At 36.6% G+C, this 25,548-nt stretch overlaps 2 protein-coding genes across 5 annotated transcripts; one reads left to right on the forward strand and one right to left on the reverse strand.

Moving 5' to 3' along the window:
• The first annotated feature begins 65 nt into the window (after positions 1–65).
• Positions 66–16,134, forward strand: LOC117236367 (alpha-tocopherol transfer protein-like). 3 transcript variants are annotated; one of them, XM_033499240.1, is made up of 5 exons: positions 66–233; positions 13,595–13,768; positions 13,929–14,482; positions 14,910–15,060; positions 15,443–16,134. In XM_033499240.1, exons 1-5 carry the CDS (start codon positions 212–214, stop codon positions 15,469–15,471), a joined length of 930 nt encoding a protein of 309 aa, XP_033355131.1. In that variant the 5' UTR covers positions 66–211; the 3' UTR covers positions 15,472–16,134. The 3 variants fall into 3 exon arrangements, with proteins under 3 accessions (XP_033355131.1, XP_033355133.1, XP_033355132.1); XM_033499242.1 differs by lacking the exon at positions 66–233 and adding an exon at positions 2,965–3,311; XM_033499241.1 differs by lacking the exon at positions 66–233 and adding an exon at positions 12,989–13,007.
• Positions 15,912–25,227, reverse strand: LOC117236366 (clavesin-1-like). Of its 2 annotated transcripts, none has more exons than XM_033499238.1 (7): positions 24,948–25,227; positions 22,818–23,057; positions 20,834–20,925; positions 20,324–20,569; positions 19,457–19,651; positions 18,731–18,902; positions 15,912–16,738 (listed from the first exon to the last, which is right to left on the reverse strand). In XM_033499238.1, exons 2-7 carry the CDS (start codon positions 23,017–23,019, stop codon positions 16,701–16,703), a joined length of 945 nt encoding a protein of 314 aa, XP_033355129.1. In that variant the 5' UTR covers positions 23,020–23,057; positions 24,948–25,227; the 3' UTR covers positions 15,912–16,700. The 2 variants fall into 2 exon arrangements, with proteins under 2 accessions (XP_033355129.1, XP_033355130.1); XM_033499239.1 differs by having other exon boundaries at positions 24,932–25,227.
• Between the last annotated feature and the right edge of the window lie 321 nt (positions 25,228–25,548).

A 25,548-nucleotide genomic window follows, 5' to 3' on the forward strand; every position in this document is an offset into this window, starting at 1 on the left:
CGACAGATACGGAGAGAGGGAAGTCGATCGTAACGAGGAAGGAAGGTCAGAGCTCGAGTCACCGAGTTCCCCAACGCGTTTATATAGAGGAGAGAACCTCGTTTATACATCACCTACTAATGCGTGATATATCGTATTTGCCTGACACGACAACGGCATCGTCTCTGCTCGTCGAATCGTACGACCGCCGGTCGATCCTTCAGTCAAGTCAATGATGGAATCACGGCTAAACGGTGAGTGAGAGTTATCCGTTCCGTTTCCGGTCACCGGGGGTCGAGTACATGGGGTCGTGGTGATGACGAAGGGCGAATCACGATTAGTGGAACGTGTGCGGATGCTGGGAACGTTTTCGTCTAGTTTGGGCAACTCGTAGATTTGCGAGATTTTTGTAACTTGGAATTTTACTTGTGGCTTCGAAGTGATAGGCAAAGAATGGAATATCAAATCTTGCAATTTCAACGATGAATCTTCGATGAGTGAAGATTTACAGTTATATCGATGAATGTTAATCACGAAAGAAACGAATCGAATTCGATCGAATAATTAGTATCTATTATAGCAACAATATTATTTATATATTGGTATATCTGGGCAGTAATTTCTGAAATATTTATAATTTACAAAATTGATATACCCAATAGCGTCTGTATCGTCACATTTATCATCGTATTAATTTAAATTCATGGAAATTTATTTTCTCTTACTTCGGATCCCGCTAATGTATTTTCGACTCAGAAGTATCTTTTTCTGAATATTTTATTTTAAAGCGAATATTTTTTTTTTTTTTTTTTGCAACATATATTCATCGAATTCTTTCTATTTGCTCTTATCCTTTATCCGCTGTTGCATACAGTTTGAATATTTTTATCGTCGTGTTTCACTCGAATTTGTAGAATTGTCTATTTTTTTCTTACTTTTTATCTTTGTTATCTAATAATCGGCCATGACATTTTCACGACGAGAAAAGCCGTACCAGCCTTGAAATTCAGAGTGTCATCTCCACATCTACAGACTTATACACGTTCAAAAACTGGTTCCTAATCGCGTCACTAGCAACAGCCATGATTTTAATTAAGAAAACAAAAAGGGGAAAGGAAGAGACACGTTTCAACTTTCCACGACCGAACACCATTTCGAAACGTTTTATCTAATCGTAGAGTTGCCGCAATCGGACTGACTGCATTTCAGCGCCAAGGCGTCAAACGACGATAATAAACCGACCCGCGAAAGATTCAAAACTATATACCGATCGCGTATTGCGAACGATCGCAGTTCTGCGCTCCACCGAATGGAAAACGCGGCGCATATTAATTCAAGGTTCAAGAACCTTTCGATTTGGCGTGACAAACAGTCCCAACCAGTTTGGCATTCCTACGACGTTCACGTTTAAGCGTCTGAAAAGTTTATAATTACCAGTTGGCGCGCGAATACTTACATCGTTCGAATATTCACAACAAAAAAAAATGATTTGAAAATCATGGATAAAGTGAAAAAGCTGATCCATTGCGTGTAAAGCATAAAAATTACACCGAAGGAACGTGTATATGAAAATCACATGGGAAAAATATGATAAGTCTGTTTTTATCGTTCTTCTGGTTTTTGTCACGCGATAGATGAAAGAGAATAGTATGCAGTCGCTCGCATTTGTATTCGAAACGCCTTAAAATGGAACAACTCTTTAAAAATTGGACTAAACGACTTGAAATTTTTTAAGAAGTTGGAAGGATTAATTCAATGGATGATGCGTAAAGAAGATTTCGGAAAAAGTTTCGATCGATCGGAATCGCGAGAAAAATAATAAAGAAGGCCGCGTTTTACAACCTTTGTAGCTGGATCTGTAACGAAAATCGAAACGATACGTTTTGTAGATATATACCAGTTATAGACATGCTGAACGTTCTATCGAAATCTGCTGATGCAGAAACGAGCGACAGCCACCGGGAGATTCCCCGTAAGAATCTTCAAATTTATTACGGTTATCCGAAAGTCGTAAATAACTGCGATTTTCATTATTTCTAACCGTTTATAGCTCATAAAGATGTTAATTAAGTTCGGATAAAAAAGTTGAAAAATGCGACATTTACTCTTTACAATTTTCTTCGCGATTCTTCAATTCCAATCAACTGCAATTTTTTCGACGTTTTCTTTACGCGTCATAAATAATGCGCAAAATTCATTCTTCTAAATAGCTTCTCAAAAAATCGCTCGGTCTAATTTTAAAAAGGTTACTCAGATTTAAAAGATATTGAAACATTAATGTGACGCTGCCTTTTATAATATTAGATCCAAAGACGTACACCTCCTTTCACAAACATTACGACGACTATGGTAAATAAATTGAAATATAATTATATCCATCAATTTTCATACAAAGGCAATTTTTCTGCCATATCAATCGTTACGTGTGTGATTTACGTGGATTATTAAGATTTTCTTCAAATGTTAGCGTCCTGTATCCGTTAATAATTCGTATCTCATAACGATAATCGAAGAAACGTATATCACGTATGTAGCAAGGAGACGACATTACGTTCCAATTTGCTCGTCGATTTCCAGGTCGAATTCTTCCCATAGCGGAGTTCAATTTCCCTGCAGCCACCTGTCACACGGCTCTCTATTCACCGTGCGAATCTCTGGAAACAGCTCGACCAAGATTTCCACTCGATCAGTTAATAAAATCCATTTCCCCTCCAACGAATCGGTCAGCTTAATTCCAGACGGCGTGAAACGTAACTATTTTCCTCGCAGTACAGGTTTCAATGCCGCGTTTCCTATCTCGTTCTATTCGTTCTATTCGTCGACAACGACGATCGAGTCGCGCCGATACGAAAAGAAACGCGCTTCCGATCCGACCTACTCAACGAGGATCATCGATCCTATGAACGAATCGTAGACGTTCGCGAAAAATCGTTTAATCTTACTTTTTCGACCCTGAAGGCGAAGCTGTTGAGCCTATAAGAACGGGTCTCTGGGCCCGGTCCCACCGCATTTTCGTCCGTTTTGTCGATCGAACGCACGTCGCGGTTCTTCGGCGAACGTTCTCGCCTTCGTTCGCTCGACCGTTGCGCCCCCACCTCGAGGATATTCACTCGTTCCGTCGACAGAATTTTCCGTCCCGTCGATGTGTCTTGGTCGATACACTGGCTGATTCATTAGTATTTGCTTCAGTTCCGTGTTAGTTATTTTATCGAGTGGTCGATTTCCAAGGAATTTGTTCGAAGTATCGGCCAAACTCTCTAAAGTCTCGTTGACAAAGAAAACCGAAGAGGATACCGAGGATCCGAGTCAAGTAACACTTGTTATGATCGAACGTAAGTACTCTTTGGTTTCGTGTAGGAGCGCTGTTGCTATTGTTTTTGTAGAATTGTATGGAGGTTTGGTAGGTTTAAGGCGTGCGAACGTCTTTTTAATCGATCGTTTATAATCGCATCAGACGTTATAATATATGTCATTACCGTGAATTTTCGTGCATTTATGTGAATCACTTATCCGACATCGAAACATATATATCGATATATGCATAAAGTCGCGCGGTCTTATTATTAGCGATAATATATTAAAATTATAGGTTGAATTTTATCATTTTTACAAAAAATTGATACGTTGTAATTTCGTGTTTTGTTAGAAATTCTCTCGTTAGCTTTACGATGTGATCGAATTTATCTTGGCAACTGATCCGACAATGAAATATTGTTGTAAAGATTTCTAGCGAACGAATTAATTATATTTTTACTTCGTCCTTTTTGGTGTTGAGATTTTCAGTAGTTTCTTCCGAGTGTTTTTAGAAGAGAAAGGAACGAATTTGTGTAAACGTCAACTCGACAATCCGATTACCAGGGTACCAAATTTTTACGCTAACATTAACATTAACTTGACATTTGCGTCCCTCTTATCGTGACTCTCTCGGGTTTGTAATTTAAAAGTAAACATGACATTGATCAAGACGAGCCATTTAGCAAAAGGTTGCGTTATCGTGGGCCGTTCCAACACTTGTTTCCCTTGTTAAAATCGTTACTTTGTATTTATTCTTTCTAATTATTCGCGTAATATTTCGCAAGCCCGTAATTATTCGTACAACGATCAATTTTTATCGTCATGTGTAAATATCAAATAAGTGGAAAACGAACAACGAGGAAAATCGGTTTTTTCAAATCCTCGACTGTCTCTTTGTTTCGCTGTTTCAATATTTATTTTTTTATTAAAAGGAACAAGAATATAGTTGATCTCAGGAACGTAAATTGTATTAGCAAACAAGAAACTTGTTGCTTATTTGCTTCCTTCTGCCTCTTGAGCAGCGAACATTACACAAAATTAATATGACATTGTGAATTAATATGAATTAATGAATAAATCGAACATGATTTTTATCACATTTCGATCGAAATGACGGGCGTAAAATCACGTTAAATCAACACGACGATCGTAAGAGACGATACACGCAAGATACATCGTATCGTATATTAAGATCGTAAAGTGACAAAAATAGGGAAGCAAGTCAACCATGAAATAGTCAAATCGATTTCATAAGATTTTCTTCGAAGCGTTAATTGAAAATTAAAATACATTCATTTGGAATTAAGATTGGTCATTATGACGTGTAACAAAATTGTTCTCGTCGCCGACCTTTATTCGCACTACGTCAATCGAAGATATAATAAAAAAAGGAAGGCGGACAAGTAAAACGATAATGTATTCGTGCCGATAGAAAACACGCAACGATTTACATACACACTAGCGTCCATATTACTTCTGCCAGTGATGAAAGTATCGCACACGTTTCACAACACTTAACCAGCATTCACTTTCCTACGTAGATGATAATCTTGTCGAGATTCTGTGATAAATTTTACAAGAAAATTTAAAACACTTATCCCGCACGAAAACTCCTTACAGCCGGATCTTTTTCGAAAAACTAAATGCTGACCAAGGTATTCCTCGATAGACCGTCCCGATGCTAGACAATTCTCTTTGTGTTCATCGCACGTGTTCGTCTTACAAATGAAACCAGCGGTTTCTCTGCGACCATGGCACGTTTGTTACGTGTGCACAGTTACATCAGAATCATACAACATTTTCCTAACCAGTTTCCCATGATCGTACTATTACGTCGTTGTCAAGTTTCGAACCGAATTAGCCGGAAAATTTTAATATAATATAATTTTAATATAAATATATATTTATAAATATTATTAATTAATATTATAAATAATATAATATTATAATTAATATTATAAATATTATTAATATAAATATATATTTAATATAAATGATTTTAATATAAATACGATGTAGAGTACACGGTACTCGTGTAATTTATTAAACACGCTCCAACGCTTGAAAGTATGCGGAGATTTGTTCGTTTTTGACAGAATGTAATTTAATCACCAAATTACGAGAAGAAATTACGAAAAGACTCTGTGCGATATTATCGTTTATTATTATTACAAGTGAGTTTCATAGTATATTATTACACGATCAAATTCAGTTTTAAATGTTAATGTACGATAAGAAGTTAGTGTGCTATAGCGAAGATATAAGCAAGATGTAAACACCGTACAGCAATTTTGTGAAAAATGTCTTGCAATTTTTATATACATTTTCGGTTTTGTTTGAAATCTTGTGAATGTGATTATGATAATCGTGTCTCATTACGATGTTAGCGAAAACTCATAATATTTTCTACCACACATATAATAAATTCATCAAAGTTTTCTATGTGTAACTCATTATACTTACCATTGGTAGTGTACGTATATCCGTCCTAACTTCATATACAGATAACGCTATTGTTTGACGACTCTTTAGACTGCTTCGTCATTAGAGAGTAACGCAGTTTTAATAGTTTGATAATGAAAGATTTTACTTATTTAAGTCTTGTCAGTTAAGATTTTAATGAACAATTACGAAACTTTTTGAAAAGTACGTCCTCAATTGAATATTGTGATATATCTTAAATTGTAATTCCAATAATATCTTTTATCTAATGATTCGTACCTGTATTCAGCGTTTGAAAATATTCTGAAATGTCTAAAATATTTGTCATTGCTTGTGAGATAAATCAATAACAAAATAGTAAGAAAATATTCGAACGAAGATGGGAAGTTTCTTCAATAAAAATATTTTTAAGTATTTTACCATAAATCTAAAAGTGTATAGGATATTTTTCAAAGTCAACAATTTCTTTATTGCTTGTCTGCGTTTTATATTCGTCCAAGTAATTTCGAACGGATTGTAAATAATACACTTCCCTCCCCGAAAGGAAAGTCAATTACGAATGACGTACATATAAAATCACAAAATTGTTTTCTGTCGAACATAAATATTACTCGTTGAAGGTGGCCTGATAATGATTCATTGAACAGTCATCGATATATTTTTGTCGACATAATCACGAAGAATTTTAATTATGATCGATCGTAAAGCAGAATTTCTTACGTCAATTTTTAGTATCCTGTTATTTTTGTATAATCTTACCTTACTTCGATCGAGCTTCTGCCAACACTTTTCTCGCAAACCTATTTTATAACATCCGTTCTCTAATTATCTAAAAACCTCTTTCTTCGATGCCGACGAACCAGATTCCCATCTCTTTTCACACTAATAAGACTCTGTAATTCCTCTGACATTTCAAGTTGCTTTCTTCTTCGTCGTCTTGAAAATCAGGTTCTTTTCTTATCTAAAGACCCAATCAAAGTTAACGTAACGAGCATGTCTTCGTTCCACGCGTTACAGCTTGCAGGAGGAAGCTTTTCTTCCTCTTCTTTTGTTCCTGTTTCTCCTCGAGTTTTCATCTTCATCTTTCCTCTGTTTTCGTTTTCTTAACGCCCATTGTGAGATCTGCCTTCATTTTCCTTCTATTTTCATCCTCCTGGCTCCTTTCTGAAATTAAGCTCACCTTTCTCGGTTATCATTCGTGCTGTAATCAACGTCTAGACAAAAGACAGGCCATCAAGAACTACTTTCTTGCCTTGTGGGAGTAATAGAAACTACAGATTTTATTTACGGTGATAAACAAAATTATTGGCACGGAATAAGTTTCTTTATATAACCTTGCGCAAATTAACAACAAATACTTCGCCGAACGATCCTCGATTCTTTACTGAATTTTCGTATAAAACGCAATCTTTAAGAGTTAAGAACAATTATGACATAAATTTCAGTTCTTGAAATAGTTACGATCCGTTATTTTATTTCTACGTTAACGCGAAACTAAATGAAATAATATTCGAATATCCGAGTCAACTAAACATTTGGAATTTTCCTGAAAGAACAGGAAGAAAAATAACGTCGCAGGAGGTGATCGTCGTCGTCTGGTCGATTGCCAATTGTTTGCAGACGCAAGGCGTAAGACCGACGTTCCGACGATCGTTAACGATCTCCTTCAAACACCGAGAATGGTATTACGCATCCTCAACGATGGGAAAGTTTTCTCGGATTGCTCTAGGCTAACTATTACGAGAAAGAGGCAAGAGTTTTCTGCTATGGAGAATCGTCTCTGGACCATTGCATAAGAGAGTTATTTCACTGACCTCTAACTAGAGTTTCGAGTTGAACGAAAATTCGACGACTATCTCTAGATTTTTACTTCCACCATGAACGAAAAAAGTACGTGCGTTTTCCCTTTTCTCGCGAAGAAAACAGTTTCGTGGAAACGTACAAACGGTACAGACGCTCGTTGTCAGTGAGAAACGATTCATCGAAGACGCAGCCTGTTGCAACGTCGGTTTATGCGAAAGTCCATCAACGATCGAACGTGCGTAAAATGTGAAACCGAATGCTGGCATCGGTTCAGCTCCTATTTCGATGTTTAAATAGTACACGAATCTTCGCGTTGGTCGCGAAGGTGGCTTACCTCGTTGCACTCTTGTGTTTCAGCAGTTCTTGGTCGACTGCCAATTGCGATGGCGGGTCGATGCGCCTAAGTGGAATTGCTCGATAAAACTTTACAACCCCGAATGCAAGTGCGCCAGTAACCCTTGCTTTCGACTCTCTCATAAATCACGCTGATAAATATTGACAGAGGGTGGTTGGCAGGAGAAGGGAACGTGAAATCGAATGTGCTAATTCACCAACTTCTTTTAGAGAGAAATAAACGTTCCACGATTTGTAACTTCTGATCGTGATATATCCTCTGTATTAATTATATGTCAAGGCGAAATCTAGATACGTTTAATATGTCCAATTCCAGAAGCCACGAATTCGGAGTTCTCGGTTGCAAAACGACTCGTATTCCCGAGACAATCGCGGTCCCCAGCCAGATCGTAGGCGCCTCGTGTCTTTTCCGAACGAACAAACAAAATATAACACCGATGACCCTGATCGTGAAACAGGTTCACCTCGAATAACACAAGCGTCTCCTTTTTCGTGGCTGACTGTACCTCGAGGTCGGACACGGTGAAAGAAACGGACCTCTGTCAACCTTTGATTTCATAATCCATTAACTCGTGCGAGTCGACTTTTAAAACTTAACAACGACGAGTACGACGTTCCAGAATTTTAAATGTTTATTTTATCTCTCTAAAGATCTTGGTAATTTTTAAATCCATAATAGCTTCTTATTACATAAGTTATTCCGACAGCTTAAAAAATAAGGAAAAAAGGTGTTCACACGACGCGAATGTTCGATTTAATAGGAAAAATGCCTTCTTCTTAGGATGTCTTCGGAAAGCAAGAGGAAGATAAATATTTAAATAGCAGGTCTCTTTGAGGAAGAAATGTGTACGTCGACTAAGAGCACTTTACACGCGACTAGTCGTCACGCGTAGTATCAAAAATAGCCAGAAACTTTTGCACAGTATCGTAAGCAGAAAGTTTACGCAATCGGCGGAATTCGCGCGCCACTTTTCTTTCTTGTTTCTCTGTTCGCCTGCCAACCGCTAATTACCTCTGCGATCGCGTCCTTGATCCTTTTTCTCCGTACTTTCGCCATCGATCGCCCTTTCAGGCCGTCTCTGGGTGACACGAGAAATACCCGATCCAATTAATTCATATTTCATGGACTCGGTCGAATAATCGAACAAATTGGCCTTTACGAATCTCAAAGTCTAATATTGCCCGTTTTATCATTCCAAGACGTAGAATTGTAAATTTGATATATACTCAACGTAATCAAAATAGATTTCGAGCTCGTCGAAAATTGTTCCATTTCGTTAACGGAATAACGATTGATATATTTATGTACATAAATTCAACCACTAGCTATTTCGATTCAATTAAACTGCTCGGTACGATGAAGGGTACCATGTTCACGAGTTGTGTTGTTCCAGGGGAACAGGATCGATCTCTGTCTTCGTGTGCCACGAATGGCTGCGAATTTCACCTCAAAGTACCTCCGAATTTAGTACCTACGTCACACACTTGTGTAAAACCAGCTACGGTTTCCTTTTTATTCGCAATTCATCTCTTCTTACAACCACTTACTATTTTCTTATAATTCTCATCCGACATTGTTTGCCTCGATACGGACAAAAACATCGAACAGCTGTCACGTTTTTCATATTAATCCAACGTTGTGTATTCTTTCGTAACGTTACCGTTTCTTTTATCTTAAAGAATATAAGGAAGTAACGAGTCAACAAAAATATATAATCCTTTAAATAATAACTGAATCGACGATAATAATAATATGCAGATTTTTTTATAGTCTAAGGTTTCAAACGAGGTGACTGTATCAAGAATAATGGTAACTCTCTAGTGATTTAATTCTCGATTAATATTCAATGTCCTTTATTCGTTCCAAAATGCCTATAAATACCTTATCTATGATTACCAAATTACTACTCGTTATTTTTATCGGTATTTCTCTTCCATTTCTCGTTACGTGATCCATTTCGTCGATGTCAAACGACTGATCGAGTCAAAATACCTTTCTGATTCCTTTATCTCGTTTTCTGTCTGCGATCGACCCATACAGCAGTTACCTTCTCCGTTGCGTTACGTAAAATCCCTGGACGTTTTTTGCTCGACCATTTTACGCGTTCGACGGTGTACAAAAGACGCGAAACAAAGGTAATGTTTGTCTCGTGTATTCGCAGTCGTTCGCAGGGTATGATGTTCTTTGCCCTCCGTTTCTCCTAAATGGAGAAACAAAGGAGAGTAACTGGCGTGAAGGGTGTGCGCAGCAAAGTGTTCGTTTTAGTCGAATTGGGAACATTCGTCGTTAATGTACGGCTCGTGGAAAAAGAAGAGGAGTTTGTCGTCGAGAAAACCAGAGTTTAGGAGTTTCAAATTGCGACTTGTTTCTCGTGAATTTTCGTCTAAAGACGTTCCAGTTTTTTAAACAGAGTTCGATTCTAATTTTATTATTGCAGTGGAAGAACAAAGTGAATTTTGTATACATCCCTGGTAACGTAGGTTAATCGATCGATTAAGAATATTAATGTCGAGAGGAAGAATTGGATGGAGCGAATTTTTAACTCCTGGTACGAAGAACGTATTCGATTGTTACCATCCATTTCCTTATCTACCATTTACGAGGAAAGCTCTGGTTAATTCCAGTTGATTCTGGTCGATCTACTAATTACGCGAACACCATTTACATACGCTTCAAATAATCACGTACTAAAGGAAAATTTATAACATGTTCTTTATAACGTGAAACGTTACAACAACATTAATTACACAGATTACTTGAATATTCATGCGTTTACCTTTCTCGTTCCAACTAAAGTTATTACGATACTACTTACATATAATTATCATTATGCTAAACTACTATTACTGCTATATTATACAATATACCGGTTATGCAAAGAACTATATAACTATGCTATATTATCGTTATACTAACTTCTTTAAATAGCAAAAGCTTTCGCATGGAAGTAATTACGCAGTGAATTTTATAACGCGTATCTAAAAATGGTTTTCCGGTGGAAATACGTAGCCGTTGCCACTCTTGGTGAAAGTGTGCACACAATTCGTGACCTGATCTGTGAACTGCGCCACGAGCAATAGGAGAAGATTGCGTTGTGTTGCATTACGTGTCAACATTGGGCAATATTTATAAATTACTGCATCGATGCACTTTTGTTCGTTTCTTCGTTACAACAATATCTATATAGATAACAAAAGGAAACATTTGTCCTTTCATTTGGCCTCGATCAATCCGCATAATTTCGATTTCCATATACGATTTACGTTTATTTCAGATTAAAGTTTGCAGGGAATGAATACGATAATGCGAATGTTCTTCCTTCGTCCGATGAATATAAAGAAGAAATAAGAATAAATAAGATAAAGGGAAGAAATAAGCTCTGAGGATTCTATTTCGAATCACTTGACAGTAATAGTAATGATAGTTAACAGTAACGATAAAATCTTGTTTCTACCTTCAAATATCTTTTCTTCAAATTCTAATAAAAAGTATACTTTTCTCGAATATACCCGTCATCCTCCCAGAACAACGATTACGAGATAATCTCCATAAAATATTATAATTCTCCATAAAATTGTTGGAAAACCCAATATAACTATGTACATATGAACGTCGATGAAATTGTTAAATATTTGTATATTTATTTAAACGTCGAACCAGGATTGATTCGTAAGCAAGATGTTACAGTATCTGGCTTCTTTCTCGAAAAAGAAAGAGGAGAATACATCTAACGCACTAGATCTCCACTCGTAGAATCATAAGAAAACATCTGCACCAAGGTACATGTACACCTTTATACGCAGAGATTTCCGCATCGTTGAGCGTACAACGCGATTCCACGCTCTAGCTGCGACCGGGAAGGCGTAATTGTTGAAAATGGAAGGAAGAAAAAGAAGAAGAGTATATAAGGAGAAGGATACATCCTTCAGCAATCGTTGCACGTGCCTGTACGAGGAATCTTGTCTGCTTCGAGAATATGAAACGCTTAGGAAAAAAAAATGTCGAATAACGTTTCCCAATGCAAATTCAGCGTTTGACGTGGTCTCGTTCTTACGCAACGACTATGTCAATTAAACATTGATTACATTTTTTAGTTGTATTTCACGAAACGATTGGGAAACGATCAAACATTCTGCGATATTTCTCGGTCTAACGTGTTAATAATTTTACATATTTAACGTTCAGAATGATTAGATTATATCGTAATTCTTTGTTCTAACGTTTCGTAAGCATTTCAATTTGCTTCTTCGCGCCTGCCTTGATTGACAGCTACACATATCGAAAGTAATGTACTCGTTATATCACTTAGAATAAATTTCCAATCGAATTTTATTGAAACGTTTAGTTCTATTCGTAAAACTATGAATTAACACGAACATTCGCGATATGTTTATCATGCTATTAAATTATTCTCTACAAAGTCAAGTGTTTTTTTTTTTTTTTTATATGTATCTATCGATCTCTTTGATATTTGCTACAATCTATTGCATACGCTGTAAGCAAATTTAACTTCCGTCTGTCGTACGTCCCCGTCATTACGATAATTACAATTCGCGACAAAATCACGTTCGAGTCTTTGAAACGACTCCACAAAGTCCGAAGTACGTTAAAAGACAAGAAAAGCGAACAGATGGTTTAACAAGAATAATAGGAATGCTTAAAAATGATTGGAAATGAAATAATCTATGGCGAGTGAACAAAATCTAGATAGAACTTGCGATATAATTTCTCTGGTTGGTTTTTCAGTAAACGCCGAGTAGGAGGAGGTGAAATGATAATGAACGTTTAAAGGAGAACGTACGCTTCGTTAATTAAATTCCGCGGAGTTAGCAGTGTTCTTCAGTATCAAACCGCCTTTGACTGGCGAGTGAGTCACTATCGTGACAAAATCGTCGCTTTCTGCACACTCGGCTTATCTGAATAATTACAAATTGGCGAATCGGATGTGTAGTTAGTCGCGACGATGCGGACGAATCGTCGAGAGTTTTGTCGAAAAGGAATTGAATTATTCAGAGATGAATTATTATTTCTGTGAGAAGACCATAAAACGGAACGAATTATAACTTCTGCGAAGACACGATAAACAAACGAAAGGAAAAAGGAAACTAATAAATCGGAAAGATGGAGGTGGAAAGTTAGTGGTGAAATTCTCGTAACCTGTTGCTTGTTTGTGATTTTAATGATCTGAGAAGTTACGTACAGTGGCTGGTGAAAAAGCATTTGATAAATGTATTATGTGCGTTATATAAAACATTTCGATAAATAAATCATAAGTTCGAAACAAAACCGAAAATGTGTGTACACTGTCGGCCGTAAATATTAGGTCACTGATTTTTAATAGAAATCTCCGCTACTTCGCTGCCTTTATTTTCGAATTATATTATCGTAAATCCGTTATATCGTTCGCATCGAATGCGTCTGTAATGAAAGTACTAAATAAAATGTTCTAGTAGATATAACGGATAGATGTTCTAATATTTATAGACAACAAGTGATTCGATTTCGATTGATTTTGGTTCTTGTTGGTTTACTCAAATTTCTGCAACTGCCTTCTTCTCGCAGCAACCCCTCCGATCGCAGATATTTCGAAAAATATATACAAACTATATAGAAACTATCGAGCCACTGTAAATGTTTAATTATCGTCATATCACACGGATTTCGATGATTTAAATCGATATTAATAGAAACGTATTTATTTACTTATGTAATACATTGCAGATAACATGTTGACCAATTGGGATAATATTCCGTCTCTGAAACTCGGCGACTACACGCTCGAGTTCGAAATATCGCCACCTGGACCGGAGTTGCAGGAAGTGGCGAAAAAAGAACTTCGTGAGACGCCAGAAATTCAACATGAATCGATCGCTCAACTTAGGGAATTACTGAAAGGTAAAGTTTCATTCGCAAATACCGATCGACGATATTATGTCTTTCTGTTCGAAAGCTCGAAAATTTCACTACGATACGATACTCGATCGAGTAATTAATATCTAAAGACCACAGACAAAAACACGATAGATTCGTCTTTATCACCCTTAATCTATCACAGCCGAAACCGACTTGAAGTGTCCGCTGGAGAACGATGCCTGGCTGATTCGGTTTCTCAGGCCGTGCAAATACTATCCAGAATCGGCATTGAAACTCGTGAAGAATTACTACAGTTTTAAAATAAAGCACGCGGACATGTACGATAATCTGAAACCCAGCCGAGAGAGGAACATATTCGAGCACAATATTTTGACCGTGCTGCCCAACCGAGATCAATGTGGACGAAGGATACTAATCATCGAGCTTGGGAAAAAATGGAAGCACAACAAGTGCTCTTTGGACGAGGTGTTCAAAGGTTGCGTTCTGTATGTGGAGGCTGCCATGTTGGAGCCAAATACACAAATCGCTGGTGCCGTAGTCGTTTTCGATATGGATGGACTTACTCTTCAGCAGGCTTGGCAATTCACTCCAGCGATCGCGAAGAGGATAGTCGATTGGCTGCAGGACGCGGTACCTCTCCGAATTAAGAATATACATATTATTAACCAACCGTACGTGTTCAACATGGTGTTCGCGTTGTTCAAGCCGTTCTTAAGGGAGAAGCTGAAGAGTAGGGTGAGTTGACCTCTCTTTGAAAATTTCTACAACTTTCTCCGGAGAAAGTTGCAGTTCAATGGCTGATAGGATCCATTTGTTAACCTCCTAACCGGCTTGTTATTTAACTAGGAATTTCAATTAGCATGTATGGTAGCAATAACGGTCGTTGACCCGAGAAAGTGACGAATAATCAAAAGAAAGATCTCGTAGGAAGAGGAAAGAATTGCATGATACGTACAAGCATTTGTAGTTAGTAAATAGATAATTAAAAATTGTAGATAACCGAGACTGTAGATAATCAGGATCTGGTCGATCGATGTCCTAGCATATTTGAAAAGAATTTTTGTAAAATTCCAAGGTCGATGTTAACCGATGAGATCCATACAGTGCATTGTATTAGATATTACAAGAAATACGATTTTAATGCATAATTTGGTGATTTCAGCTGATTTTCCACGGGTCAGATCGCAAATCGTTCCACCAATACGTCTCGCCAAAATGTTTGCCCGCCTGTTACGGTGGAACGCTACAACTTCCACGTGTAACGGGATCGCAGTGGTTGGAATTGTTACTAATGTGCGATAAGGAATTTGACGGTAGGTGACAAATTCCAAAATTGGGAAAGAGAAGTCTATAGCCGCAGTTTCTGACTAGTCAATTTATTATTAAGTTGTCCGAAAAGTGCCTTTCTTTCGCAAACGTATTTTTTTACAACAGTGCACCTTCGTACAAACGTGAAACCAAGTCTGTGAAATGTCGCGGTGTTTGTCTCAACGGAACAAAATTGATCGTACGTAATTCGATAAAATAATATAAAGGGAAAAACGTTGCGCGTCTATTATTTCCTTATAAAACGAAAGAAACTTTTCGAACAACCTAATAATATTATTAATTAATAAATTGTTGTACGAGAGGGCCCAGCATGTATATTACGCATGATATTATTTATTTATCGATTCCTCTTTGGTCTTTTTTCAGCAATCAACTCGTATGGTTATAAAAAATAATCCATGCGCTTCGGTATGCCTTCAAAACGACGGAAAAACGATTGTTCGATCGAAAATCGATATTCGAGCAAAGACGCTGGCTGTGGGTTCTTCCGACAAAGTAGTAATCCAGATTCGACATACAGTCTAGTTAGTTGCTTATTTATAAATGTTTATAATAGGTAATTTTTAGTTAAGTCTCTTAACTAAGCGTTATTAACTAGATTTTTGTAAAAAGAATGGAAGGGTAGTAGACACATTGTTTTAGTTAATTAGTTACACAGTTGTGGATTTATGATTCTTTTTTTACTGCAGGAGATAAATAATCGAGTTATCAGGATTTTATACGAGTTATAGTTTAGAGTAATTTTGTATGATATTAAATCGATATTTATGGTACTATATTTTACCCTATTTTCGTATTATTTTAATATATACTTCGATGTATTTTTTTAAAATGATATACTGTAAACTTGTTAAAAGTGAAATACGATTTATATATAGTGTTGTTAACTTAATTACTTAACTTAAAGTTCCCCAAAACTTCAGAAGAATCTACCAGCTGATATGTTTCGTATAAATTAAGTTATCAACATGTTGATTAATTTATTGTTAAACAAAGTGGGTTTATCACAAGGTTATACGCTTGTAAAATATGTACTTAATGCGTATTAAAAAAAAAAACTAAAGTAATTACACACAATAACCGCACATAGGCTTTACCATTATTTTTGTTTCGATCAACATTTTTTTATTAAAAATATATTCGTAATCAATCAATTATACAACGAACCATCAATGTCACAATTATTTACCACGACTATAATTTATATGTATTTATTGCTTATATATTTTATTAAACCAAGTAACAATATTAATAACAACGTATATTGCCCGTTACACTTGTCGCATTTGAAATCACGAAATATTTATTTATTCATAACGAGGATAATTACAAGATAACTTCGTTATCACTTCGATACGCTCATCGTTGTAATTCGTTTATCTATCTTTCTTATTTCTCAAATAAATTTTATCCAACGCGAGCATAAAGATCATCGATCCATCTATAATGATAACTATTGGAACTCCCAATCTCCTCCTTCTTTGATATTTAAATCGTGATTTTTTCCAATGCTTATCACCCGTTTCCCCTATTTCGTTATACTTATTCAATGAAAACAATCACTTTACCTTAAAATCTCTGTTATCTCGTTTCAAATTGAACGCTCATTACACCTTGTCCCTCGTCATTTTGTACTCTTAACATATCCATATTTACTGGCAGCTGTAACGAGACAAATTTTTAATTTGCACGAGTTTATCATAAGTCAACTACTTTCTAGAAAATTTAATATGGACAAGTGAAAACGCAGGTTAAGCAGTCTTGGATATCCGGGGACTATATTATTACCCTAATTGTACTTGTATTACTAACATTTATATAAGTCCAGCATTCACGCGAATCGCAAGCTTGGACAAACTATTCCTTTCGTTTATTTCCTGTTATCAAACTAGAATAGAAGCTGCTTTACCAGATCATGTAACAAACCATTTAACCCTATCTATCTGAAAATCTAGGAGATGACCTTTATTAACACTAAGAATTACGTACTGCCTAACTCTTTTTCCCTGGGAAAAATAAAATATTTCCATAGAAGGATTAAAAGAACAATTATCTGCTTCATTGACTAAACATACTTTTTCTTGTTCTTTAAAATTTCTGTTCGTTTTTGCCGTTCCTGTAGAAATCTTTTGTTCTTTAAAATTTGAAGTTTCCCAATATTTTCACACATTTATTATCTGTTAACGATATAGCTGTATGTAAAGCGTAAAAGGGAGATAGTTGAAGGGTAAGAAGAAAGTCAGTGGGGGTTTAGTTCGCAAACGAGAATCAAAGATAAACAAGATATTTTTCAAGACGGTAATTAATCCTTTTACGTAACGAACGAAGTTGCATGGTCCGGCAATTATCCTTTTCTGTATACGAGGGAAATTGTACGAGGTGCAGTTGCGTAACCCAAACCATAGCCGATAATAGCACGCAGTAACGAAACACATGCGTAATTACGCAAGTCACTAATATCAAGTGTAATTCGAATTAGAATGTGAAATTCGTAACGTGGGAACTGTACATTTATTTAAAGAATCAAACGCGATAAGACCCCGTGATAATAACCAATGCATTGGTAAATCAAATTACGTGGCCATAAAATATGCGTTTACGTCGAGGTCGATTTGCACAATTTGTGCCATTCCCACTAAACAGAGTGTTAACTTTCCTCGTTTATCTTTTCTTGATTAATGGACTAATGGATTAATTTTACTTGAAACTCTACTCGTTAAAAATCAACGTGTAAAGTTACATTTGATAACATCCCTCCACAACTATAATATTGAAAAGCAGAATTCAGAAGCGAATGAAGTGTCGCGTTAACACGATGTTGAAGAAAATTAACTTCCTTTACGAATTAATAAAAATTTGGTCCTGAAGAATTTAATGTCCGAACTGCGTCAGTGTATTCTATAGATAAAACTAAAACTAAAACGTCATGTAGCAAAAATTCCATAAATGTTGTATTAAAAGCTATAAATAACTTCACGTACGACGTAAAGCTGTATACGGGATGGTTGGTAATTGGTGGTGCAAAAAAGAAGTCGAAGATATACAATAAAAATTTTTCTTTTTTAATTTTTCCACCGAGACAACGATCCATAGTGAGATCCGTTATAACATACCGCACGCGTACCGAGCGAGAATTCAAAGTCGATTTTCTCGAAAACAAAGCCTCGAACGAAAAATTTGTATTCTATATTTTCGACTTCTTTTTTCGCGTAGAATCATCCCCTTTCCGCTTGTACCACCAGTAACCAACCACCCTGTATATGTACTTGTGTGTGCATTTCGAAGTGTCGTCCGCCTTTGTAAATGCAAAATTGAAATCGGTATGCTATTAATTTTATCATAGACCGAATCTCGTGATAATTTTGTCTAGTTTCTTTACATACAAGTATGGTAGAATCATAGTAGAAACGATAAACATATGTCGCTCGTATCATTGCATAACACGTATAACTTTCTAATGAAGCTTTTTGCTACATGATGTATTAATCTTATTTTGACAAATTTTTTAAAATTTGTACGCTAAATTGCAAGAACACCCTATATGTATGTGTATACGTATCGCGCTATAATATACCAGCATGCAATTAATTTCCACAGATGGAGGATATTCGAGGATATGGAATAGAAATTGAGAAGTGACAAGTTGTAAAGTACCTTCGAAGTCCTTCTCGAACCAGCAGAAATAATCGCAAACGCCTTGACCAATCGATTCGTTCGGCATCTCGAGTTCGCCACCGAACTCCATCGGCAAAGCTTTCGCATTAATGAAAGACAATAAAGTGTCTCTGTTTGTTCCGTGAAAGTGAAGCCTCTTACGTGTTTTCTCCTGTAAATGAAATTTCAATTATCGATGATCGAATTAAAATATTCTACAAAGCGACAAATATTGTTACGAATCATCCTCGTCTATTTAATAAATACATAAAGAAACAGTATCAACATCGTTAAATTGTTATTCTCAGTTTGATTTGTATCCAAACTAACATTTAGCCGTACAAAATCTAGCACGAGGTAATATGCGAAATTATTAAAATTCACTTTTGCATATGCATCTAGATTAGTCTTTCCTTCGATATACCGTCGTAATCGAGCTTTGTTTCATTCAAATAGGAGAATATGGGATTAAGTACATTAGACACAAAATTAACCAAACTACGATCATCGAATTTTTTATGTCTCCATCTCACTTTCCATTCGACCGGAAAAGAAGCTTTCAACGCGTGTAGGTAAATCAGGCGCGACCAATAACAATTGTTTCTTATTTTCATACGATCTAAGAAGTTCTCTGACGATAGAAAAATACGCTTTGGTCGTAAACGACGCGGAAAACGCGGAGGGGTTAATGAGAACTCGTTGATAAATGATCGTCGAAGCACGTACCAGAAGGAAAGGTTTGAAGATAGCGTAAACCATGTTGAATATAAAGGGTTGATTCACTACGTGGATACCCTTCAGTCGACAGGGTAAACATCTCTGTACCCAATCCGTTACCGAGGCGGCGAAACTCGGAGTGATGTGTGTCACATGGTTCAATGTTAGGCCGTCCATATTTAAAATTACGTGGATTCCAGCAATCTACAGAAAACATGTAAAAGACATAGTGACAAATTATAGCGGTAATAGAACGTTAACGTAACGCGACAAGTAGAATGGAGCAAATAAATAGGACAAAAGTTTGTCTAAACTACAGTATAAGGTGAGACAGAATACGGTAAACAGAAATATGATAGAATAGGAAGAATAGAATACAGGGAAAAGATATTCACAAAGGTACAGCAGTATTTTTCAAACGAAATGGAGAAATATTCACGATATCGCAGTTGTACGCATATGCGTATAAAGTATGCGTCTGGAAGATCGGCACCGTATGGGAAAATACATGGTAGGGTATTGTGAGAACTCGAATAGAATGTTACGATGAGACTTGCACATTTTTCAAGGTGCTATGTATCGACTCCGATAGAGCGTGCTTTCCTAACGATACTAAATATGCTGCTGGAAGGGAGCTGGACTCCATACCAGTTATTACACAATCGTTTCCTCTGTAAGCTCAACCAATACTCGAAGGAAGAAGGCTTTTTACGTTTGTATAGCATACTTTCATTTCACACCTTATTTTCATCATGCATTTCTCATGCGTCTAACTTCTTCGTCGTTCCCTGACTTTCTTCTTTATTCAAAAGATGGAGATGAGATTTAAAACGAGATTTGTTTTGAACAAGAACATGACAATTCCATTGAGTATACCTGTGTCTTGGGTTCAGCCATAGCCGCTTCCAGTGACAGTATGATCGATCGGAATATTTCATCGATACTGATGAGTTTTGTGTTCCACGCTTTCCCACAGTTGATCTGAAGCACTCTACAACCATCCGCCATACGATCTGGTAACGGAATCACCATATCTGAAGACAGCACCTTCTTCTCGTTGCTGGGTAAGAGATTTAAGCAGTAGCGTGGATTGTTCACCTTGAACTTGTAAAACCGTTTCATCTGTGAAGTTACAACGATTTTCTATCAATATAATTCTTACCTAATTTCGAAATGAAGTGCGATTCTAATAATTTTTTTAAATCATTGACAGCTGACAAATTCTTGCGGCAATCAGCATACTCGCTGCTATTGACACATACGTTGCGCTCTCTTAATTATTTCAAACTTAACTGTTCGAGTTTCAACGATAATTATTGACGCAGTTGTTGAATTGCAATGACAGTAGGTGTATGAATATGTATGTTAAGGTAGAATTTAGCTCACCAGTTCAAAGGCACTTTTCGGGTACCATTTGCAAGGTCGTAGGAACTTCCGACAAAATTCATCGTCATCCGGCACGAACAGATCGGGTTCGTCTAAAAATGAAACACAAACCTTCACGTTCGAAACGTGTAATTACATTTGGCGTTTCTTTACAAAGGAAAATTGATATTGTTTCAGGCGACGAACGAGACAAACCTAGCGGTTATTCGATCATAACGATACATTATTCCACTGCTGAGAGTATTTATCACGATCGGTACAATTTTAAAAAGAAGATGTTCGCTAACTCGTTCATAGTGACGAAGAAAATTTTCCTTGTTTAAGAAAAAAAAATTAAGTAAGCAAAAAGTATTTATTAAAATAAGAAAGCGAGTGATTATTTGACGATTATTCGCTGCGACTATTACCTTCAGTTTCTATCAAGTTCCTTCGAGGAACATTAACCGAGCTCGCGATAAAGTGAAATTTTCATTTTCACCTAACCGGTTCCGAACGCATAAAACGAACGTACAGCGTGGTAACATCACGACAACGCTGCGTGTCGTTCGTAGCACTCCTTTCTTCGCTATAAGAGTAACTGCAACAACACGAGGCTAATTCAAAGTATAATTCGACCATAAGAATCGTATTTCCATAAAAGGTTTTTTATACTTTTTTATACTTGTCGATTGTATAATTAATCTTGTCTTTCCTTCGCTATCATCGATAGAGTATTTAGATTTATCGGGGGGAAATTGCACAGATTACTAAACCCGGCTGGTAACAAGATATCAAAAATATTTATTTATTTATTTCCATGAAAGACTTTTTGTACTTTAGTCTTGTCGATTGCTTAATTAATCTTGTTTTACCTTCGTTATTGCTGATAGGATATTTTGATTTATCGAGAAAAATCGCACAGATCACTAAACCTGGCTGATAAGAAAATATGAAAAATATTTATCGTGGTTGATAAATGATTGCGATTGTTATTCTTTGTCTTTCTACAATTTTCCTGTTCAAAGTACTTGCAGAGAATCGAATGATTCTAAAACGTCGATGAAAATCTATCGAGCTCTCTTCCATATGAGAAATCGTTTCACGTGGTATTCTTCATCCTCTTCGATTCAATTTAAAAGAAAATATCACCGGTTGAAGTGTACAACAGATAAAAGAAGGATTGTAACATGCTTGCACGACAAAGATTTGCACGAAGAACGCTCTTCGCTTTTCTATCCAAATGAACCTACCTGAATTCTACCTAAACGTCTCCATCTGCAATAGACAGATAAGAAAACAACAAGATTTCTTAACACTTTACAGACCAATAGCCTGTTAATCGGCTTTTTGTCGCCGACAATCTTTCTCATTATTTGAGCAATAATTTCTTATTTAGTATTAAAGTACCTTGCTCAGTTGCGTTGCTTCGTAAGCTCCCATAGTTTTATACCAATTTGAGAAACTTACCGTTCGCGATGAACGAAAAGAATGGTATTGGAGAGTCTAAACCGAAACAGAGCCGGCGCCAGGGAGAATCTGCGCCTGAGCTGTCGGTCGAACGTGCGTATCCTGTTGAACCGCTAACGGTCAGTAAAGTGTTAAAAAGCGTATTTTCTCTTCTCACATATCGGCTAAAATGTCACTAATTTATCGTATATCGATTCACGTAACATCTTGGAAATGCTTCCTTTTATTCTTCGAATTAACGCAAACTTCTCTTAAATCCTCTCCAAATACGTACAGCGAGTCTTTCCTACTAAACTATTCGTAAAGCCAGTCATGTGACATTTTTAAACTTAACCATACTTTTCTAATCGTTTTCATAGCTACCGTTTCTATCCGCGGAAAATTCTCCTAAATCTTGCACGAACTGCAAAATCGAATATTTCCTACCAAACTTCCCTGTATTTCACGATTATCCGAGTGAATGCATATTAAGGTGGCCATGAAATCAACGCTATAGCGCTACCGGGCACCATTTCCCAGCAGTCCCGTTACCTGGTACCTTTGTACATCGCCTTGAAGTCCTTCAACGCCTGTTCCACGACCTCTGGCGTCTCGCGTAACTCGTTCTTCGTCTTTTCCCTGTAGAAGTCATCGCCTTCGTCGAAATCGGCCTTCAACACGGAGCTGCCTATCTTCAAGTGCGGCAATTCTCTCGATTTGGTTGGAACGATGCAGACATCCTGTTCTCCTAGCCGCTCCATGGGATCGCTGACAAGGCTTTGTTACTCTTGAACGAGCTCTATGTATAGGACACACATGAAAAACCAGTTACATATAATTTTTGTTAGAAACATAGGAACTACATGCATGTGTATACACATACAGATATGTATGCAGAAATAATTCTTCCCTTTTCTTTTACTGTTTGTTCGAATTACGTTTGCTATTGTATGTGTATTACTTACGTAATACGTGTGCAAGTTTATGAATATCATATTTACATAAATTAAATGTGATTTTAACGTCAGTGATAATTGGACGTTGTTCAGCCCGATGCGTGTTTCCGTCGATCCTCCAATCTTTTTAATCGATATGGTATTGTTTGGTGCGTTGCACGTTGATTTCGAGGAAGATTTTGGATTGAGACGTTATTCTAGCACTGACAGCGCTCAGTCATGTGGTTTGCCATAAAATTTACGTTATTCTCTCTACCGGGAAGAATTTTTATTTATTTCCTCTACATGTATATCGTTCGCCATTTAGTATTCTCGATATCGGATAAATATTATGTATACAAAATTTCGTTTTTATTCGTTGTTAACGAAATTGATGGGAGCGAGTGTTTGTGTGAATGTACCGTAATGTGTATAAATATTTGCTTGAAACAAGCTAAATACGGAATTTAACGCGAGTAATCGTAGGATCTGTTTCACTATTTGCACAGTTATTACTTCAGAGGTATAAAGTAAACATAATTTAAGGAATTTCTTTTGAACTTTTTAACCGAATTATCAACACAATTTTAATATTATCGATGATCCGATTATCGACTCTAATAGAACGAATATCCCACAATAAATCACGCAAATCAATAAATCAATCGTAAAATGAATGATAATTAATCCCAAAGAACTTTCACGGAAATGATGAAATGATATTATGGGGGACTTTCTATTATCGTTTTATCGCTCGTACAACAAAAGTTCGCAAATATTGTCCGAATAAATATCTACTTTCTTCTGGATCGAATCGTTGAAATGCAACGTACAAAATTCATTCTCTGCAACGTTTATTTATATTTTACATGTATTTATCCTAATCCGGTAGTTCGCTGCCAGATAAGATAACTAAAAACTCCAAATGATATCTGACGGGTGTATACAGCGATTGATATTGCAGAAATTTTGTCGCATAACTTGCTTTCCATTCACTTCAGACGGAGAAATACGAACAGAAGGTCTTTAAGTTTCTTTATACCGATAATATTGACTTGCTATTATTTCAAACGATAAAATAGTTCAAAATGTGTGCGATTTTTATGCAACATACTGTAACCTAATTACTCGGCCTTTCCTCTTCAACGACACTTTTTTAGTCAATTTATGCAATGTCATTTATATATATACGAAACTTGGAAAACATAGATACTAGAAAGATAAACTATGATATGTTTAATTATCAATTATTAATTAAATAACGCGTCACGTCATTAGCCAGAAATAAAATATGCAATGTCGTTTGATAAAAATAAGAATTTGCTGAGAGTCGTATATTTTACGAACAGTAAATAACTCTTGCGTTTTATACTTAAATCATCAAATACGTATTAATCTGTCTTAACAAACGAAATATTGCAGTGCCGATTTATTCCAAATTTTCCTTTTCAACCGTTTTATCGATCGATAAACTAACAAAGGATACAAAATGAACAACTTAGAAAAGAATTATTTCCTTATCCTCGAGATTCCCGCATTTTCTAGCATGAGATACACAAAATACGTACTTTCAGCTTTTTGATTCAGAACCGTGATTCGAACACGAAGACTAAAATGCCCAAAACCAAAACAACAACCCTTCCCATAACACACCAATCTCGATCATCGATATTAAACGCAGACAACATCGAACCGAATACGAATAAAAATGAACCGATCGACAAATAAATGGTCATACCTGAAAATTTACTTACTCGAGGGATCCAGTCGGAATCGTGCCTCTCCCTTGGGAAATTAATTTTTTTACGAGAATAATGGTTCGTCTCACGATATCCCGATGACGAGGCTGCAGGATGTCATGTCACGGTTTCTACGCGACAAGATTCACGAATGTCACGAACGCAGTATCGATTACGAGGATCGTGACGAAGGGACGACTAAAAACTGAGAAGCTGGCCTGTTAAAAGAGAAACAAGTTGATCGGTCGATCGAACGAACGGATGCAACGTGATTGAGACTTCGGTGGAGACTATCTCGAAGCAGGACTCGCAAGTCAGAAATCGGCTGGAAAGCGAATGCGTTTCTCCCACCTTTGTCGTGACAGTGAGTCCCACAACGAAGGTTATGCTCTTTCTCGACCCGCGACACCGCGACTAATTAAATTTGAAACTGATTTCTGACTCAATATTAAAAACACTTGTATAATTGACATGCGCATATTCCGTTTAATTTACGATCACCTTTCGCGTTTGTTATGCGTCATCGTGATACGGTATTCCTGCTTGATTTCGTTTTCATTGCGATTCAGCCTTTTCTTCGCTAAGAGAGATGGACGCAAGATGTATTATTAAATAC

The sequence above is a fragment of the Bombus vosnesenskii genome, unplaced genomic scaffold (genome assembly GCF_011952255.1).
Source record: "Bombus vosnesenskii isolate JDL3184/JDL3185 unplaced genomic scaffold, Bvos_JDL3184-5_v1.1 scf7180000013348, whole genome shotgun sequence".
Taxonomy (NCBI): domain Eukaryota; kingdom Metazoa; phylum Arthropoda; class Insecta; order Hymenoptera; family Apidae; genus Bombus; species Bombus vosnesenskii.

Excerpts from the sequence above, each read along its gene's own strand:
- LOC117236367 (XM_033499240.1), top strand. The coding sequence starts at position 212 with ATGATGGAATCACGGCTAAACG. Across the intron at positions 13,769-13,928 it reads ACTTAGGGAATTACTGAAAG|CCGAAACCGACTTGAAGTGT; the intron begins GTAAAGTTTCAT and ends AATCTATCACAG. Across the intron at positions 14,483-14,909 it reads GGGAGAAGCTGAAGAGTAGG|CTGATTTTCCACGGGTCAGA; the intron begins GTGAGTTGACCT and ends TGGTGATTTCAG.
- LOC117236366 (XM_033499238.1), bottom strand. The coding sequence starts at position 23,019 with ATGGAGCGGCTAGGAGAACAGGATGTCTGCATCGTTCCAACCAAATCG. Across the intron at positions 20,926-22,817 it reads CTTCAAGGCGATGTACAAAG|ACGAACCCGATCTGTTCGTG; the intron begins GTACCAGGTAAC and ends TTTCATTTTTAG. Across the intron at positions 18,903-19,456 it reads TCTTCAAACCTTTCCTTCTG|GAGAAAACACGTAAGAGGCT; the intron begins GTACGTGCTTCG and ends TTTCATTTACAG.